At 39.6% G+C, this 21247-nt stretch overlaps 1 protein-coding gene and 1 non-coding gene across 2 annotated transcripts in view; one reads left to right on the top strand and one right to left on the bottom strand.

Moving 5' to 3' along the window:
- Nucleotides 1-262: 262 nt before the first annotated feature.
- Nucleotides 263-21247, bottom strand: part of PPME1 (protein phosphatase methylesterase 1) — a 79362-nt gene continuing 58377 nt past the window's right edge. Inside the window, exons 8-14 of the mRNA XM_064365287.1 lie at nt 17635-17700; nt 14321-14444; nt 8085-8214; nt 7221-7265; nt 3080-3144; nt 2384-2451; nt 263-397 (exon numbers count right to left, since the gene is read on the bottom strand). Coding sequence (XP_064221357.1) covers nt 379-397; nt 2384-2451; nt 3080-3144; nt 7221-7265; nt 8085-8214; nt 14321-14444; nt 17635-17700 — 517 coding nt within the window. The 3' untranslated portion in view covers nt 263-378. The remainder of the gene's footprint in view (nt 398-2383; nt 2452-3079; nt 3145-7220; nt 7266-8084; nt 8215-14320; nt 14445-17634; nt 17701-21247) is intronic.
- On the top strand, nt 1295-1431 carry LOC135270322 (small nucleolar RNA SNORA7). Its single transcript, XR_010338482.1, has one exon. It is a non-coding gene; the product is annotated as a small nucleolar RNA SNORA7 (small nucleolar RNA).

Genomic DNA, 21247 nt, shown 5'->3' with positions numbered 1-21247 from the left:
TCAAGGAACGGAGGTCCCTGAGCCTGGGAAGACATTTGGATTCAGGTGCATCACCTGATGCTAGGAATAGGGGCTTAGTATGGCAAATCTGGAGGCTTCACCCTAGGCAATGCAGGGAGAACAGGCAGGAGCTACCCCAGTACAGGGAAGGGGAAGGAACAGGGGAGTCTTGGACCGGGGAAGCCGATGTTGGTCAAGAGCCCTGGAAAACAATGCTTTTGGCAGAATACATGAAAAGGTTGGGGTGCCGGTCTACAGGGAGCCAGTGTCACATGGCTGGGAAGGATGGGAAGGAGGAGACAGCGGCATCACAGTGGCCTCTGGTGCGATGCATTTACAACAGAGCTCAATGTCGAAGGAGGGGTGGACAGCAGGTCACTAACAGCCAGGAAACACACTGCGGAAGAAGGAAAAACAAATGTAACTATCAATAGCTTTCCCTTGCTTAACCTGGCTCCTCCAGGAAGCCCTCCCTAATGACCACCAAGGCCCTTGCAAATCTGTCCCATCTCACAGCCCTGACCAGAGCTAGACCCAGGGTCTGCTCTCAGTGTACTGCTCATTTGACCAAGGCTCCAAATGGTCTAAGGTCCCCTGTCAAACACTTTAGCAAGAGAAATTAAGTCTTTATTGTTGGTTCCTGGGATCCATCAATGGTCAGTTGTTAGAGGGGTGGCTCTGCATAGGGGTGTTGCTTCTGTGATTCACTGTCCCAGGGCCCTGCCATCATCTCCAGTGCTTACCCTACCCTGACACTCTCATCTCTCAGGCCCTGGAATTCAGCATTCTCTAAGGCAAAAGCTGTTTCTTTTTCTTCAATATTTCTTCTTCAAACTTTCTGAGAGTGGGGAACAAGTTCCCCCACAAACTCCTCATCAGGGTTGTGGGTTCTCTGAGGATCAAAGGCCTTCTGCAGTACAGACTAGGAGCTGGCTGAGGTGGGCCAGGACCAGCTGGTTTGGGTCAACATGCTTCTCTTCTTTCTCCTCAACAAAGAGCCCAACTATGTTTCCCTAATCAGATGAAGAGTTTCCTAGGATGAGAGGCCTGGCCCTGTTTCTTCCTCTAGACCAACAGTTCTCACTGGGGGAAATTTTGCCCCCCTTGAGGCATTTGGTAAAATCTGGAGACATTTCTGGTTGTCAGAACTGTGGGGGGGAGGGGTGCTACTGGTATCAGGTGGGCAAAAGCCAAGGATACTGCTAAACATCCTATAACACACAGGGCAGTCCCCACAATAAAGAATTATCCACCTCAAAATGTCAATAGCACTGAGGTTGAAAACCCTGCTCTAGAGCTTCCAGGATCACCCCTGTAGAGTGAATAATATTCTGCCAGCTTTGGAAATGGAGGGAAAGCAAGCCTGGCAGAAGCACCCATTTCATTCCCAGCTTGCTCAGTAGCTGGCCATGGGAAGACACTGCAACACTGTAGAAAACTCTGCTCTAGGCCAGGCGTGGTGTCTCATGCCTGTAATCCCAACACTTTAGGAGGCCGATGAGGGTGGATCACTTGAGGCCAGGAGTTCAAGACCAGACCGGCCAATATGGCAAAACCCCATCTCTACTAAAAAAAACATATAAAAATTATCCAGGCGTGGTAGGGCATGCCTGTAATCCCAGCTACTTGGGTGGTTGAGGCATGAGGATCACTTGAGCCCAGGTGGCAGAGGTTGCAGTGAGCTAAGATCACGCCACAGTTCTCCTGCCTGGGCGATGGAATGAGACTCCATCTCAAAAAAAAAAAAAAAAAAAAGCCCTGCTCCATGGCCTGCCCAGCTTTCCTTGGCAGCGGGGCAGAAGAGGGCAAATAAAACTTTTCTAAGGCCTGGAAAAGGACTGATTCCTATCCCAGCCTCCTCAAAGGGGCACCTCAAGAAGAAATGCACATCACAGTGGGGAGTGAGAGACTAGGCACAATTTAATCACAGCCTTAGCATCAACCCACTGGACCACAGCACAAAGAAACAACCAACCATGGTTTTGTAGAAACAGACATGCCAGGCTCTTTGTTAGAAGAAGAAGAAAGGGAAGAAAAGAAGAAGAAGAACAAGAAAAGAAGAAGAAAGAAGAAGAAGAAGAAAGAGAAGAGAAGAAGAAGAAGAAGAAGAAGAAGAAGAAGAAGAAGAAGAAAGAAGAGGAAGAGGAAGAGGAAGAAGAAGAAGAAGAAGAAGAAGAAGAAGAAGAAAGAGGAAGGAGGAGGAGGAGGAGGAGGAGGAGGAGAAGAAGAAGAAGAGAAGAAGAAGTCGAAGAAGAAGAGAAGAAGAAAGGCATGGTGACCAAACCAGGCAGGGGTAAGGCAGAGATATTTATAGTCCTGCAAGTATCTGTTTGTTGGAGTAGGCCAGCACTGCTGGGGTTCTTAAACCCTTGGACCGCCTTACCACTGGAATCCACCGATGGGTTCTGCAAACCTGTGCCGGATCAGGAAAGTGGCAACAGCTTCAGCTACCTGGAAAAGGGAGAGATATTCCAAGCCGTATGAAGGTTAGCGACGGGGCTGAGCCTTGGGCTGTGGGCTTCTGTTAGATGGTTAGGCACTATGGTGCTCTCATGCCACCCACAGGTCTGAGTGGCTTTAAATTAAAAGGACCTAGGCCCTCCCTAGCAGAGCTAGGAGACTCCTCCCCACCATCCTTGTCAGGGATAGCTCCACAGAGCTCAAGAGGAATGACATGAAGGGCTTATTTATGCCCTTAGAGTTACAAAACGGTGTTTTCCCATAGGAGAAGCCCGTAGTAATTCCTTAACCATTTCTGTGGTTTAGGGAGTCATTTCTACCCTAATCATCCCTCTTTTATCTGGCTTTTGGGAGTATTGGAGAAGTAGAACTTAAGATCTTAACCACAGGGCGCTGGGATGAAACAGCAGAGTGCCAGTAGCTCCTCAGCACATACACACAAAGCCAATGCCATAAGCAGCTGCCAGTGAGAGTTTGGAGAGCTGGTGCAATTGCATCTACATAGGCTCCACAGCAGCTGTTGCTGGCAATGCAGGCTGAGACTCAGGGACTTGTCTTCTGTGGCATCCAGGGTTATTCTCACAGTTGTCTTTTTACAGTCATTGAGCACCAGACTCACCTTGTCAGGGGCATCCTCATGGACTGCATGGCCACACTGGGGTAGGACCTGCATCTGGAACTTCCCTGGGGAGGAATCAAAGCAAGGCAACTTCAAGGACTAAAAGAACCCTCTCTTTACTACTGCTGCAGCCTCATAGGCTATTCCAGGAGCCCAGGACCTCCCCATTTCCAACCTCATCTCAATACTCTGGACCCAATTATCAAGTCTTTGCTGAGGATGGTAATACATGTAATTGTAACCTTGTGCCAATCATTTCCCTTTACTTTTTCCTTCTGTCCTATTTAGTGTACATTTACTTTGGGCCAGGGACACATAGAAGAAACAGTTCTTGTCCTCAGGGGATTTACAGTCCAGTAGGGGAGTAAAACGCAAAAACCAACATTTTAATGCAGTATGTCATTCCTGTGATAAAACTGGGCACATGGGGCTGTTAAGAGCGTAAGAAAGGGAGCTTCACAATCCAAGAGGGACCCAGGAAGGAAAGAAGGCTTAAAATGGCTAGTAATAAAAGCAGCTTGGCATGATGCTTATCAGAGTGGTTAACAATGAGGCTGGAGAGGTAAGCAGGGGCCATACCATTAAGGATTTTGTAAACTATGTTAAGGACTCAAAATTTATTATTACAATAATAAGTTACCATTTGAGCACTAAACCATGCACCTGGCTTTGCACTAAGCACTTTCTCAGACTGTCTTACAGAACACTGTAAGCTCATACCTAATGTGACAATGATTAAAAATGAACAGAGATGACTGATAAAGAAGATCCCTAAGGAGACTAAAGAATATGAGACCCAGAGCCCCCATAGTTAGAGAGAGCAGATTTTCTCAGCCTCAGATTCTCTATTTATAAAATAAAGGAATGGGCTTGAAAGTTCTTCTCGTCATTACATTCTGTGGTTCTTACCCCAGATACACAGGATTCAAAAAGTGTTCAGTGTATCCTTCTATCCATTTTTAAAGTTGATTCTCAAAATCTACCCTATAAAATTATGCACAAAAATACTGAAATTCTTTTTTGAGGTGATGAAACTCAGTCATGAGGCCATGATTAGTGAAGTGACTTGCCCAAGGCCACTTAGTTAATTAGTAGAGGAATAAGATGATCCCATTTAGTAAAGTCCAGCCTGTGCCCCTCCTTTTGCAGTAAGCTGCCTCTCTCTGGGTGCTCGAGCCTAGTCACCTCTCCCTTCTAGCTCCTAAAGTACTGTTGTTAATGCATTTGGATCCAAACACAGAGCAGCACATGGCCCTCTTGTAAGTTTCAAGTAAGTTTACATTTTGCATGCCACTGGTGCTTGCTTCCACGGGAGTGTGTCATTTCCCTAAGAACAGGGCAAGAGGCTGGGTGCGGTGATTTACACCAGTGATCCCAGCACAACGTGGGTGGATCACGAGGTCAAGAGATCAAGACCATCCTGGCCAACATGGTGAAAACTCATCTCTACTAAAAATACAAAAAAATTTAGCTGGGTGTGGTACTGTGCACCTGTAGTCTCAGCTACTTGGGAGGCTGAGGCAGGAGAATCACTTGAACCTGGGAGACGGAGGTTGCAGTAGCCAAGATTGTGCCGCTGCACTCCAGCCTGGCAATAGAGCAAGACTCCATCTCAAAAAAAAACAAAACAAAACAGGGAATGATGGTGTTATTACTTGCTCTATATCCTTAATAGGACCAAACACAGGTATTAAGTCTTTAGTGAATGAATGATGAACAAATAACCAGATCCAAAACGTACTACTCCAATCTCCCTGTTCTTTCTGTTATATCAGCTCTAATGACTAGGGATGCATTTGTCATTCCTCTTTGGAAGAGTAGGTATAATCAGGGAGAACTCACATACACCAACGACACTGAGCCAGGTACACGTAAAATAACATGCTCAGGGGTAAACCTTGCAATTATTCTATCAAGTGGGAATATTTCAGATTGTACAGATTAGGAGCCTAAGGTTCAGAGAGCCTAAATTACCCAAGTTGTACTATGAATAGGTGGTAGTTTTCCAGGATTCTATAACTAAGTCAGCTGGTTTGAACACAGTGCTGGGATAGCTGTGGTTTAGAATCTATGCAGACTTAGCCATTTCCCTTTATTTTGTGGGATGTTCCTTATCCTCGCCATTTACTCTCTATACTCATAGGAGGCTTTCATTAAACCAGAAGGTGGTCTTGATATAATCTATACTGAGGAAACAGGAGGGCATCTCATAAAGAATCATGATTACTTCCTGGATGTAATGAAAGGCATCATTTGTTAGACTACCCACACTTTTTTCCATTTAAACTTCATATAACTGTACTGAGATATATCATTATCTCCATTTTATAGATGAAGAAACTCAAAATTAAAGAAGTTAGCAATTCACTCATGCTGCAAAAATATTAACAGTGATTCAAACTCAGGACTGTCTGATTCCAAGGCTGGTGATCAACAGTGATTTCAAATGCTATCCCAGTCCATGTCAACTGCCTTCAGGCAGTATCAGGGGCCATGTCTGATTCTTCTGTCTGCCCAGCATCTTGCATACATCTTACACAGAGAAGGTACCTAGGAAAGTTTCTTGAATTGAATTTAAGTGTCTTAGATTCAACTTCATGGCACTGATGTTGGTAATTATGGGCTTAGACACTTATAAGCATCTACTTAAATAAGTGTCTAAGCTCATAATTACCAACATCAGTGCCATGAAAAAAAATCACACACAGTCCCAGCTCATGGTCCTGTTCAGACCTCATGATACAATGTAGTTAAAGGAAGGCAAAGGCATGAGGGTCTGGGACTAGAGTTTTATAGTCAAGAGTCTTTGAACAATTATTATGAGGGAATAGAGAATGGCTGAAAGAACACTTTGAGAGTCCCATCAGACATCCAGCAGGTTTGCTACATGGAACAGGACTAGATCTCTCAGGAGAGAGGGGTGCGTTGGATATTTAGCTTTGGGAGTCATCAAGGTATAAATGGAAGCCATGAAATTGTCCAGGGAAAGTAAGTAGAGAAGAAAGGTCTAGAACAGATTCTGCTTGAGCTTGAAACTTTGGTCTTGGAGTTGGCACCTCTTCTTCCCATAACCCAAAAGTTGCATGCCTACTGACTTCACTTTCACTGGGTCTTTTACCTGTACTAAAGCAAGAGCCCCCACAGAATTGGACCTGCTGCCTCCATTGTCATCTAGCTAACATACATGCATCTGTATAGTGTTCAGCATGTCACTTTCCTACTCATTATACCTCACGATCCTTTTGAGGCTGCCATCAGTTTTTTCATTTTACAGATTAAGAAGACTAAAGCTGAGGCAAGTCAGATAACTTGCCCAGAGTCAAAAAATTACTGGAAAAGCAGTATTCAAAACCCAGTTCTCTGAACTTCAGAGACCTTGCTTTTACCATCTTACCTGCTGTCTTCTAAAGAGATATACCTTTTTATGTCTGGATTATCTTGAGCCTTTCCCTTTCCTAAAAATTCTAACAATAATAAAAATACTGGCCAGCTGTGGTGGCTCACACCTGCAATCCCAGCACTTTGGGAAGCTGAGGCAGGTGGATCACTTGAGGTCAGGAGTTGAGACCAGCCTGGCCAAAATGGTAAAACTCCATCTCTACTAAAAATACAAAAATTAGCTGCCGGTGTGGTGGCACAGGCCTGTAATCCCAGTTACTCAGGTGGCCAAGGCAGGAGAATTGCTTGAACCTGGGAGGTGGAGGTTGCAGTGAACCGAGATTGCGCCACTATACTCCAGCCTGGGCAACAGAGTGAGACTCTATCTCAAAAAACAAAACAAACAAACAAACAAAATAAACTGACCTGTAGTCAGAATTATCTCCTTTCAGAGTATTATACATCTATACAGTACTTTATAATTTTTAAACACATTGCCTCACTTTAACTCTTATAAATGAGATATAGGTAGTATTATAGTCTTCATTTTTGGATAGAATTTTTTTTTAAACAAATTAAAGCTCAGAAAAGGGAACTACTTGCCCATAATCGTATAGTGGGTCAGGAGTAGAGGAAGATGTCCAACTTGGGTCTGACTCTAAAGCTCATGCTTTTTCTGTTATACCACTATCTCAGATAGCTAATTGCCCTGTCACCCTTTCCTCAGAAAAGGGTCCAGGGGCATAATTTCTTGATAACTTACCTTGCATCTGGCCAATGGTCAGATCTTTATCCAACCTATCAACACCTAGAAAACAAGAGAATTCATTGTGAAATAGATTTTGCTCTTCAAGTACTAAGTAAAAAGTGTTACAAAGTTGTAAACATGAAATGCTCAATTCATGTTTATATCAATCCTAACTCCCAGAGCATATTCTCACCACCAGATGAAACTTTTCAGGTTGAGATTCCCCTATAATTACTATGTTAATTTAAACTGGTTCTGAAAACAGGGTTTACTATTTTGATTGTCATGATACTCAGAATATCCTTATACCACTTTGTACAGCTCTAGGCTAAGAAGGACTTGGGCTCGTCCAAGTAGAAAGGTCAGGCCAGAATTAGGTCATCCTAATGCTTAGATGAATGCTTACACTTAGTTAGGTTTAGAGATTGGGTCTGGGAAGGAGAAAAGGCATAGATGAATGATGAAGGTACTCTACTCTGGAAGTCACTACTCACTGGGTAGGAAGTTTTAACAAGGTCATACTGGGATGACAGTATACCAACACTGCTATGGACTGAGTTCTGTCCCCCTAAAACTCATGTTGAAGCCCCAATTCCCAATGTGACTATATTTGGAATTAGGGCCTGTAAGGACTTAGGATAAACGTCCTTAATTAACGTCCTTAAAAGAAGAGACACCAGAGAGCTCAGGTGCACTCTTTCTTGGCCATATTAGGGCACAGAGAGAAAGCAAGCCAGGAAGAGAGCCCTCACCACAACCTGACCACGCTGGCACCCAGCCTCCAGAACTGTGAGAAAATAAATTTCTGTTGTTTAAGCCACCCAGCCTAGGGTATTTTGTTACGGCAGCCTGCACTAATACATGCACATACATACTTACCAGCCAAGAGCAGCAATTTAGGAATGGGACAACTAAGGAAGAGATTGGATAAGCCTCGGAACCAGCCATCCCAGTATTTTTCTGTTTTTGCCAGTTCAATTCTCCAGGTGTATGGATGGTCTTTCTTGGTCTGGAGGAATAAGAGTAAGTTCTGAGTCTCTGAGGGTAACCCCTGGAAGAACAGGATTAAACACTAGATCTCTGGGAAAAGGAAAGGGAAGGAAACTAGCACTTATTAAGGACCTACTGAGTCCTAGACATTTTAATATTAATTTAATCCTTATAACAGTCTTGTTGTATGGGTCATTATAATATTCATTTTAAGATAATTATGAGTTTACTTTTTATTCCTATTTGTTTCTGTGAACTTAAGAAACTTCCTTAAGATCACAAAGCCAGTAAATGGTAGCACCAAGATTAAGAGTTTCTTATACTTGGTTGGCAAAAGGATGTTTCATCAACAGAATAACTACAAAGAACACATTTCAGTATGAAAAAAATGCTTATAATATAAGCAAGAAACAGATTACAACATGTCATCTAAGTTAGGATTACTACTGGAAAAATGTGGTATACTTATAGTCAAGAACTGAAAAGGAAACTGAAAATAGGTTGATGTGTTTGTAGAGCGTTTTCTTCTTATATTTTATGATGATATAATGTTCCTGCAATTGTACTTTCGAAAGGAAATAAGAGACAAATATGACAAAACCTCAACATCTGTTAAATCTTGATAGTAGATAAGCACAGAGTATGCAATCAAATATTGGTTGAAAAAATAAATAATTCTCTATAGTTTTCTATAACATTGAAATATTTGAAACATTATAATTGAAATAAACATACTGAATCAACCACAATATGAAAATCTAAAAGTGAACACAAGACAGTAACACATTATGTTAAAGATCACTGGATGCTTAAGATGTCCATACTACTCAAAGTAATCTACAGATTCAACATAATCTCTCTCAAAATTCCAATGGCTTTTCTTAGGAAATAGAAAAAAATCATCTTAAAATTCATATAGAATCTCATGAAACACTGACTAGCCAAAACAATTTTGAAGAACAAAATTGGAGAACTCACACTCCCCAGTTACAAAGATGCAGTAATTGAAACAGCTTGGTACTGGCATAAAGACAAATAGACCAGTGGAATAGAACAGACAGTCCAAAAATAAACCTTCACATAAATGGTCAAATGATTTTTGACAAAAGTGCTAAGACCACTCAATGGGGAAAGAACAGTCTCTTCAACAAACAGTACTGGGATAACCAAACAGATATGCATATGCCAAAGAATGAAGCTGGGGGCTTATCCCAAATTCAAGAATTAATTCAAATGGATTAAAGACCTAAATGTAAGACTAAGACTATAAAACTCTTAGAAGAAAACATGGAGGAAAATCTGGACACTAGACTTGGCAATGATTTCTTGGCTATAACACCAAAAGCAGTGAACAAAAGCAAAAATAGACAAATGGTACATCTACAGAATGGGAGAAAATCTTTGCAAATCATGTATCTTATAATGGATTAATATTCAGAATATGTAAATGACTCCTACAATTCAGCACCAAAAACATCAAGTAACCTGATTAAAAAATGGTCAAAGGACTTGAACAGACATTTCTCCAGAGGTGATAAGGAAGTGGCCAAGAAGCATATGAAACAATGCTTAACGTCAGTAATCAGTAAATAAATGCTCACCCCCATTAGGATGACTACTATCAAAAAAGAGAAAAATAAGTGTTGGTGAGGATATGAAGAATCTGAAACCCTTGTGCACTGAGTTGTAAAATGGTTCAACCAATAAGAAAAACATCAAGGCAGTTCCTCAAAATATTAAAAATAGAACTAAAACATGATCCAGGAATCCCACTTCTGGGTAAATATACAAGGAATTGAAAACAGAGTTTCAAAGATATCTGCAAACCCATGTTCATGGCAGCACTATGGATAACGGCCAAGAGGTGGAAGCAACTCAAATGGCCACTGATGGATGAATGAATAAATGAAATGTGGTATATACATATATAATTCAGCCATAAAAAGGAAAGAAATGCTATCACATGCTGCATAGGGAATGAACTTTGAGGATATTATGCAAAGTGACATAAGCCAGTCACAAAGACATATACTACATGATCTCACTTATATGAAGTATCTCAAATAGTCAAATTCATAGATACAGAAAGTAGAATGGTGGTAACCAGGGGCCTTTGGAAGAGTTTTGGAAAAGGGGAGTTGTTGTTTAACAGGCATAAAATCTCAGATGTTTCATAAAAACATGAATATACTTAATACTACTTAACTGTATACTTAAAAATTTTATGTTATGTTTATCACAGTAAAAAAAAAGAAAGAAAAAGAAAAAGATCATTGGATGAGAAGTTAAGAAACTTGGGTCTTCTAGTCCTGTCTTTGCCACTGGTTTTCTCAGGTCCCTTCCTTTCTTTGAACCTTGGTTTTCCATCAGTACAAGGAGACGTGGAGACATAAAGCTACCTTATAATTCAAGTATTCTCACTAAAAAACTAATTCTATTCTCCACTGTTTATATTTAACCCCACTTAGGGTAGGACACTTTAAAGGAAATGCTTACTGCCATTTCAACTTGGAACCTCAGCCTGTCCTATTTCCCACAACACTTTCCTTTAATGAGCCATTTCTAAGAGATCAGGTCCACTGTCAGAGATAAGGCATAATCTCATAAGCCCCTCCTACATGCATACTGGACTTCATAGGCAAATGACAAATTTAAGGTAAGAGAACCCCCACAGAGTTTTATATACATACATACATACATATATATATATATGACAGTTCATCTCAAATCTTAAAATTTGCAAAACCAAAGAAAAAATTCTGGATAGAATTAGGATTGCTCCTGCATTTAGGTTTTTGGAAATAAATCCTTTCTCCAAAGAGCTTGATCACAAAGTTAAGTTTAGATTCCTATTAGATGCTGTGACAAATGGTAATAAAGCAGATTGATATAATGAGATCCACTTGTTGTTGGGTGGGAGAAAGAGAAGTTAGCTAACAATCTTTCTGGGATGTTTACCTGGGTAAGATGCAGTTCTCCACACAAGGGCATCCACCACAGGCCTTGCATTATCTCCCAATGTTTTACTGGAAAAGTGTTTAAAAACAACGCTTTGTGTCAGTCAGATCTGACTGAATCCACGTCCCAAAGCCATCATTAACTAATAACTGTGGAACCCTTGGGAAAGTTACTTAACTTCTTAACCTTCTTAGCTGTAAAACTAGCAACACAAGATCTTAAAGAATTGTAAGGATGAGCTAAAGATACTTGTGCATGTAAAACAACAGGAGCATGGTCCAGTACATAAACAAGTATTTAAAAAATTTTAAATAATATAGAATGTCAATAACCTCGAAAAAGAAGAAAAAAGTTGGAGGACTTACACACTGTCTGATTTCAAGATATACAACGACTGTCTTGTAACGAAGACAGTGTGGTTCTTGCATAGGGTAGACATATAAATAAATGGAATAGAATTAAAACTCCAGAGATAAACTCTAACATTTATAGTCAACTGATTTTTGGCAAAGGTGTCAAGACAATTAAATGGAGAAAAGGAGTCTTTTTTTAATAAATGAAGCCAGGACAGGCTGTTTATTGGATATCCACACTCAAAAGAATGAAGTTGGTTTCATCCCTGATATCACACACAAACATTAACTCAAAATGAACATAGGCCTAAATGTAAGAGCTAAAACAAGAAAATTCTTAGAAGAAAACATAGGCATAAATATTCATGACTTTTAGGCAAAGACTTCTTAGCTATAATACCAAAAGTACAAGGGACAAAAGGAAAGACAGATAAATTGAATTTCATCAAAATTAAAAATGTCTGTACAGCTAAGAATGCCATCAAAAAAGTGAAAAGACAATCCAAGAAATGGGAGAAGGCATTTGCAAATTAGAGACCTGTATCTAGACTATATAGGTAACTCTTACAACTCAGCAATAAAAACAAACCAAGTAAAAAATGGGCAAAGTATCTGAACAAACATTTCCCTAAAGAAAATATACAAGTGGACAATAAGTACATGAAAAGAAAATATCAGTAGTCATTAGGAAAATGAAAATCAAAACCACAATCAGATACCATTTCATACACACTAGGGTGGCTATAATCAAAAAGGGAGAAAATAACAAGTGTTGGCAAGGATACTAAGAAACTGTAACACTCATACACTGTTAGTGGGAATGTAAAATGGTGCACCTGCTTTGGAAAACGGTCAGTTCCTCAAAAGGTTAAATATAGTTACTATATGATCCATCAGTTCCACTCCTAGCTGTGTACCCAAGACAAATAATAAAATCCTATGTATACACAAAAAGTTACACACAAATGTTCATAGCAGTATTATTCACAATAGACAAAAAGTGGAATCAACCCAAATGTCCATCAAGTGATGAATGGATTAAAGACTGTGGTATAGCCATAAAATGGAACACTATTCAACCAGATAGAGAAATGAGGTATTTGATATGTGCTACAATATGGATGAACCAAGGTAACTTTATTCTAAGGGAAAAGAAACCAGTTACAAAAGACCACATATAGTTCCATTTATATTTAATGTTCAGACTAGGCAAATCTATAGAGACAGAAAGTAGATTAGTGGTTGCCTAGGCTGGGAGGGTTAGGGAGAAATGGGGAGTGAATACTCAGAGACACTCCTTATTACTTGATGTGCCTCAGTTTTCCTTCTCAACAGAACTGCTGGAGTTTATAAAACCACATAATTGGGTTTATAAAAAAATACAAAGAAAAATAAGTTAGAATTAAAAATCGAAGATTGGGTGTGTTTTATCTCTAACTTTCATGCGTGACCATGGGCAAGTATCTGTACCTAAGTTATAAAGTGGTGATAATATCTACAATGCAGAACTCAAATGAGAATTAGAGATGAAAATATGAAGCATTCAGCATAGTGCTTAGCACATAAGGGGTAAAAACTGATTATATTAAGAGTCTCAAATCTACTAAATACCTGCTTGATTACCTTAGGCAAGTCTCTTAACTTCTGAGCCTCAGATTCTACAGGGTAATATGGGAGAAAAGATCTCTCTACACCTCATAAGGTGTTGGGAGGACCAAATAGACCATGCGTTATTTATACCTCTGGGAACTCTAAAGATGTACAAAGTATTACATTTCTGACCATTGATTTTTAAAAATGGCAAGGAGATCCTCAAATTTATAACACTGTTTAAAAATGTATTCCCCTTCTTACTAACAGCAGTATCTCCAAATGCAAAGGAGTAGGTCATTACATGTTTATTACCTGCCATTAGTAAGATGTTTATAATCGAATCCATCCCTAGTTTGCTGTTCATGATCACGAAACATTTTCAAGAAAAAAGCACTGTTTCCACTACTATCCTCAAATCAATTGCCTAGCAATTACTCACAATACACTATTTATACAACCTTGAGCTAAATGCAGAGGGAAATTTATGCAGAACATCAGTTCTTGCCACAAAATACACATTTTTTTATTGTTTCAAATACAATTCTTGCACAGTCAGAGGACAACATGAGTTAACACATGACTACCAAAGGACCACAATATTTCTGAGTGTGACTTATAAAATCAGTTCTATGAATTAATATGTACAGCTTCAAAAAAGAAAGTGCTAAGGTGTATCATATAGACTTTCAGTGCTGTGTTGGAAAGAGAGTGATATCAACTGAGGTCAGAAAGTTTCCCCAAGGAAGCTGGGTATGGTGGCATGTGCCTGTCGTCCCAGCTACTGGGTAGGCTGAGGTGAGACGATCATTTGAGCCAAGGAATTCAGCCTGGCAACATAGCAAAACCCAGTTTCTTAAAATAAAAAGAAAGTGAAAGAAAGCTTCCTCAAGGGGATAAACTTTGAGAGATAGATGGACAGGGTAAGATCTGGATGAGCTTGGAGGAGATTGGTAGGAAATGGAATTTTGCTCATGGGAGAAAACAGGAACAGAAGTACAAGTGCGAAAGCAGTCTGTTTTAGGGGAGGGTATATAGTGTAAGTTTTATGTTCCAATTGGTCAGAGCTTTATATTTTATAGTTAAGTGTCTCTTATTATAGTGTCTTTGTTCCCTAAAATACCTAATGGTAAACAAAAAGAACAATGTATCACCCCTTCCCACCCACACACAGTTTGAACCATTCCATACCACATCTTTTCAAGAATGCAAGCCTTTACCCACCTCCATGTCATCTTCCTTTTTCCTCTTGCTTATTGACTCACTTCCTTCCTCATCTTCTTCTTCTTCCTCTATGATTCCTTCCACTATAGATTTTGAGCCTTCTGGACTTGTAATCCCTTCACACCTAGATTTTTTAAAAAGTGCTATTACACACCTTTTTCCATACACAGATTATCTCAGAGATACTCACACTTACGGCCTTTTATAATCAAATGTTAGCTAAACTTTAATAATCATCCTGGCAGGAAAATAGAATTGCATTTCCAGGGCTGTGGAAAATCATGACCAATGTCTTACTATACTCCAAGGGCTGGTTTCCAGTTATTGCACCAATACTGACCCATAGAAAGGGAGCAATCATTTCCTCAGGCATGACTTTTATTGGCATAATCTTATATAATCTTCATAACAATCCTATGAAGTAGCCCTGAAGAGTTTAGAAAATTGTCTAGCATCACCTAACTCATAAGTGGATAAGGCTGGGATGCAAATCCAGACTCAACTAACTCCAAAGCATGGTGCTTTTCTGCCGTACCCTGCTTACAGTAGAACAGGGCTCAAACATAATGATAAAAGGCCTCACTTTTTAATTAGGTGACAGAAACCATCTGAACCAACCAATTGTTGTTTTTCTCTTAAAAATGGCATCTCTGGCCAGGTGCGGTGGTTCATACCTGTAATGCCAGCACTTTTGGGAGGCTGAGGCAGGCGGATCATGATGTTAGGAGTTCAAGACCAGCCTGGCCAACATGGTGAAACCCCGTCTCTACTCAAAGTAATTAGCTGGGCGTGGTGGCTCGCACCTGTAATTCCAGCTACTTGGGAGGTTGAGGCAGGAGAATTGCTTGAACCCATGAGGCAGAGGTTGCAAGTGAGCCGAGATTGTGCCACTGCATTCCAGCCTGGGTGACACAGCAAGACTCCATCTCAAAAAAAAAAAGGCATCTATTATATCTTTGGTAGAAAAATTACTATGATAACAACAGCTGGTACCATACTTCCTTTAGAGAGAACGTGATGGAAAAAAATACACTGACAAGCTCTAAAGGTAAAAACTCCCAAGGGCCTGGGCAACAGCTAGTGCCAAGGTTTGCTCTGCATGATAGAGAAGAATCTGTTATTTTGCCCTTGAGAAAGACAGAGAAGGAAGAAGGCAGAGAACAAGCAAGATTAAAAGAGAATGGGATAAATTCAAGGGTCAGCAGATTTTTAAGAATAACTTCTCCCTCTCTGTCTTCTCTGCCAAACCTTCAGTGAAGTGTATGTTCACAAATGTTTTATTAAGTAGGAGTTTTATATGAAACTTGAGGTGCCAAGTTTCACATCTAGTATACAGTATAGATGTGATAAAAAAAAAAATAGTGTAACAAAGAAACATATGCTTTGAATTTCTATAGCCTGTGGATTAGGAAGTTCATGGCAATTTCACCTAGATCATAAAGGGCAGGAAAGTTCCAGCTATCTATGTGATAATTAACACACATGCACATACATACTCTCCTACACATAGGTTTAACTTATTAAGACACCAATGGTAATAAAATTTTAAAATCACTGAACCATCTGCATATATGCCATGTAAAATGCTTTACTACTGATTAAACAAATTTGAGGTCTCAAAATATTTAGGAATTGAAAAGTGGGCAGTCTCATAGCTTATTCAAAGTCTTGCATTTTGACTGCCTGATATTTCTACTAAAATTGCCCTTTTAGACATAAAATCCATAATATAGGCCTTGAAGTCAAATACACAGGAGTTTGAATCTCAGCTCTGTCATCCACTAGCTATGTGATCTTGGGAAACTAATTTACCTCTCTGAAATTCTATTTCCTCATCTATAAAGCACTACTTATCTTAAAGAGGTATTGTAGGGATTATATGAGATAGTGCAAATGAATTAATGAATCTAGGTAATAATCTTGACATTAAAAGAGACAACCAGACATTATGTACTTCCTGATGGCAGTACACAACATAACCTATCAAGTATTCTTGCAAACAAAACCCCACAGCAACAAAAAACAAACATGCCTGAACCCGACTAAGCTTCTAGATTTAACTATTTACAGACAATATAAGGAACAAAGGAATATGTTAAATTATGGCCTGAGAATTCAATCAGCAAATCCAGATCATGGGAAATTCTATGGGGCAAACAACCAGGTTTCCTCAACAAATAAATTGCTGATACAAGGAAACAAAAAAGAGAGGGAGATAGATATGGAACCTATAGATTAAAAGATACATAAGAGGTATATCAACCAATTGCTATCTATCTACTTATTTTGATTTTGACTTTGTCCATAAAAAAATTATTTATGAGACAATCAGAAATGTGAATATTCACTAGATATTTGATGATACTAAAGAATCGCCGATTTTTTTAGATGTAACAATGTCATTGTGATGATGTTTAAAGAGTCCTTATTTTTAGATGATATGAGAATCTTGCAGAGGAAATTATATTTGTTTGGAATTTGCTTTAAAATATTTTTTGACTGGGGAAATACATAGGGGCACAGATGAAGCAAACAAGACATGGTTATGGGTTAATAACCATTGAAAACAGACAATGGGCACACTGTGGTCCGCTGTATTACTATTTTCTGTATGTGTGAAATTCTTCCATAATATAAGGTTTTAAAAATGAAGTCAGTGCATATAAAATGCCTAGCACAGTACCTGACAAATAGTAAGCACTCAATGCCACTATCATTTTCATCTAACTCCTAGGCTCCTATCTGTTCTGTTGGGCAACATTTTCTCAATTCATCTAAAGTTTATTTTGTGACTATATGGCAATACCCAGAATGCTATGTAATTCTATCAGGAAAGATCAACTGGGCTAAATAATCTTAGCTCACTCTTAGAATCTGCCAAGGAGTCACTCAAAGAACTGGCTTTCACTCAGGCTATGCCAGAGATTTTTTTATTATAATTTCCTCACAACCAGGTTTGGCTTAGAAGGAGACTTACTAGAATGAAACTACTGCTGCTATCTCTAAAGTAAACACCATTTTTAATGTCTACTCTCTGGGATTCTTCACTTTGTTACATGTAGAGTTTTGCTAAGGTAATCCAGTATTAAATAGAGGAGAAAAGAAAAGAAAGGGAAGGAAAGGAAGGAGAGAAAGGAAGGAAGGAAAAAGAAAATCTGTGTATCTGTCCCAACTGAGCTCAACTGTAAAATTATTTAAAATAATGAAGGCATTTACCAGAATGGTAGAATCAGTGTAAGACAAAACAAGCAATCTGTAATTCCCTCACCATGATTCAGCCTCTAACCAAACTAACGGGGAAGAATGAGACCTACTGTTTGACTTGGCCAACCATTGAGACACGGGCTGACTCCAGATTTCGAATTTGGCCACTCTTCACACTAGGAAAGAAAGAAGGAAGAGAGAAGGTTATTCAGTATCCATTGTATTACATCACTGAAATCAAATGAATAATTCTACAGATTATGTGAGACCTAATAAAAAGCAGTGGTCACCAGTGTTTCTTACTATGGAGATTGCCACTACTACTCACCTGGCTACATGGTTATAAGCTAGGTAGTAAAGACATCATAGCCATTTCAGTTCTGCCTATATTTATCAAGAGGATACTATATTCCAGGCCTATATTCAAGAAGCACATAATTCGGTAGGGAGAAAAAGACACATTTAATGTTAACATAATAAGGCAAGGTTCAAAGAAGGCACTTTATCATGAATGAAGAGGTCAGAGAAAGCTTCCCAAAGGTCATTGCTAAACTGAGAATAGATAAGAAGTTTAACCAGAAAATAAAAGAGGTTTGTTAGAGCATTCTAGGCAGAGGGCACATTATGAACAAAGGCACTGTGATGTGAAAGTTGGCAGGATAATGATTTTAGAAGACTGGATGCAAGGAGAAGCAGGGAGGAGATGACAAAGGGGGAGTGTGACAGAACAGGATTGGTAGGCAGGCACCAGCTTCTCCAGGGCCTTTTATGCCCTGCTACAGAGCTTAGGCTATCTGAATAAATTAGTCTTCTCACATTTGTCCCCCTAAGTACAACTAAGGGCAAAGCAAAAATGACTGTATTCCCAGGGGAACCGAAAACACTGCCTGAAGCAAACACCAGAAAAAAAACCACTTCTTTAAATCTCATTTCTTAGGTTAAAAAAATCATTCAAAATTTTAAAGCCCCCCTCTTCAGATAATGACATTGTTCCTTAATGATAAAAAGAGGCAATCAGAACCATTACCTCATCTTTTAACTACCAACTGAACCCACAAATTTACCCATATTCGTAATAATATACTTTGCCTTGATGCCTGTTTAATAAATGAAGTACCTCTATTCCTATCAAGCCAGTCTTGGGCACTAGTTCCCATCCCCTCTTGCTTCTGAAAGGATATTGTTTCCTTCAGTTAAGACTGTCTCTCTTCTGTGTCATTTTTTTTTTTTTTTTGTCTCATGGATGTCACAAACGTACTCTACTATCTAGCCTTTAAAAATATTCCCAATGCCACATTAACTAGCTTTACTCCATTTCTCTGCTCTCCTATGCAGCAAAGCTCCTCTAAAGAGTTATCTGGCTTTCTCTACTTTGTTATCTTTCATCCTTTCCCCAACTTATATCCGATTTTTATCTCCCATTTATTTTCTAGTATTTATTTTGTCAAGGTTACCTCTATCATGCCAATTCCAATGGTTATTTTTGGTCCTCATCTTACTTGGTCTCTCTGCAGCATTTGGCACCCTTGTACTCTTCCTCCTTCTACAAACACTTGCTATACTCACCTGGTTTTCCTTTTACCTCATCAACTGTTCCTTTCTAGTTTCTTTGTTGGGTCTTCCTCTTCTTCCCAAGCTCTAAATATTGTGGAATATCCCAAGACTCAGTCTTGGATCTTTTTCCTATAAAGTTCCTAGGTCTTTACATTCAGTCTTTCACCTTTAAATATTAACTGTGTGATGACGATTCTTGAATTTATCTCTAGTTCAACCTCTTCTAACTAGAATATACAACTGCCTACTTAACATTTCCACTTAGATGTGTAATAAGCATTTGAGTTTATCCAGAAAAAACTGATTCTCTGCCCCTTATCTGCTCCCATATCTACTTCTTTCTGCTTCTACCATTCAACCAATTGCTTGGGCTAAAAACCTAAAAGTCATCCTTAAGACCCTTCCTGCCTGCCCCTATCTCTCTCCCAACGTCCAATCCATAAACCAGTCCTGTCAGCTCTACCTTGAAAATACATTAAAAATATGACTCTCTTTCTTTCTCTGTTGCCATCCTAGTCTATACTTACCATTATTACTCTTCTATATTACTATAATAGTCTCCTAATCAACTTCACACCTCATTCCCCACTTCTTCTTCTATTCATTTTCCTCAGAACAGCCAGAGTGGTGTAACCAAGATGCAAATTTGCATCTGTCTGACCTCAAAGCCCAGGTTCCCCTTAACTTTTTTTTGAGACAGGGTCAGTCTCTGTTGTTCAGGCTAAACTGCAGTGGCATGATCATAGCTCACTGTAACCTGGAACTTCTGGGTTCAAATGATCCTCCCGCCTCAACCTCCTGAGTAGCTGGGACTACAGGCACATGCTACCATACCCGGCTAATTTTTTTGAAAATTTTTTTGAGAGATAGGGTCTCACTATGTTGCCTATGCTGTTCTCAAACTCCTGGCCTCAAGCAATATTCCTATCTCAGCCTCCCAAAGCACTGGGACTACCGGTGTGAACCACCACACCTGGCCTAAAGCCCAGGTTCTTAATGACTATACCCCTACTGCCTCTCATTAGGAAACCTATGAGAGCAAAAGCAGTAATTCGTTGGCCTTGTATTTCCACATTAAAAAAATAATCTGGAATAGCCAAAATGGCCATCAGTCATAAATTTGATTCAGATATCCAGCAGAATAAAAAACAAAATTACCAAATACCTCGTAGTATAACAATTTTCAGGTTTAGAAAAATCAGTGACTTTCATGAAACCCAAAACATCTTAATATTTAACACACAGAACTCTTATCCTATCCTGCATCTGGCAAAAGAAACAAGACTACTTTAAGACAAGGCCTACCATGATACCCAGGCTGCATTAGGTGCCCTTCTTCTATGTCCCCTGGCTTCCTTCATTGTGTTGTGTTTATGCATTTCCTTTTTTGCATCCCCAGTTTTTTGATGATACAAACTGAGCCTGATTCATCCCGTAGTTCTTAGGTCGGGTACTAATACATCTTAGGCTAGAAAAAAGATATTTACCAAATAAATTTTAAGAGTTTGGAAAAAGGGCCAGGGGCAGTGGCTAATACCTATAATCCCATGACTTTGAGAGGCTGAGGGGGACGGGCAGACTGCTTGAGCCCAGGAGTTCAAGACCAGCCTGGCCAACATAACAAAACCCTGTCTCTACAAAAAAAAAGAACCCACCCCCCAAAAAAAATTAGCTGGGCATAGTGGTGCACACCTGTAGCCCCAGCTATTTGAGTGGCTGAGGCAGGAGGATCGCTTGGGCCCAGAAGGTCAAGGCTGCGGTGAGAGCTGCGATCATGCCACTGTACTCCAGCCTGGGTGACAGAGTGAGACCCTGTCTCAAAAAAAAAAAAAAAAAAAAAAAAAAAAAGTTTGGATAAAAGATGGATGGGCTTACTGAGACAAGTCTAGAATAATTTTCTCACTGGTTGTTACTGGTGAAGCGGGCAGGGCACCTGAGGTACAAGCCAAGCTGGCAGCAGCTACATTCTCAGTGCTGTCTGCCCAAAACAGATCTTTGGTATTTCTGCGAGAACAGGAATCCTGCAACACAGTAGTGAACAGGAAGTGGTAGAAACAACCTCACCAAACACAGATATCATTCTGACAAGCCATATTCTCGCATAAGACCCTTTGTCCCAGGAAAACTCCTAGGATATATTTACCAAGTTCTAAATGTCCACTTGATATC

Source organism: Aotus nancymaae, unplaced genomic scaffold, assembly GCF_030222135.1.
Source record: "Aotus nancymaae isolate 86718 unplaced genomic scaffold, 86718_ANA_hifiasm-v0.15.2.pri h1tg000059l, whole genome shotgun sequence".
NCBI lineage: Eukaryota > Metazoa > Chordata > Mammalia > Primates > Aotidae > Aotus > Aotus nancymaae.
Note: the sequence above shows the minus strand (reverse complement) of the source record. Positions and strands in the feature narration are given on the sequence as shown.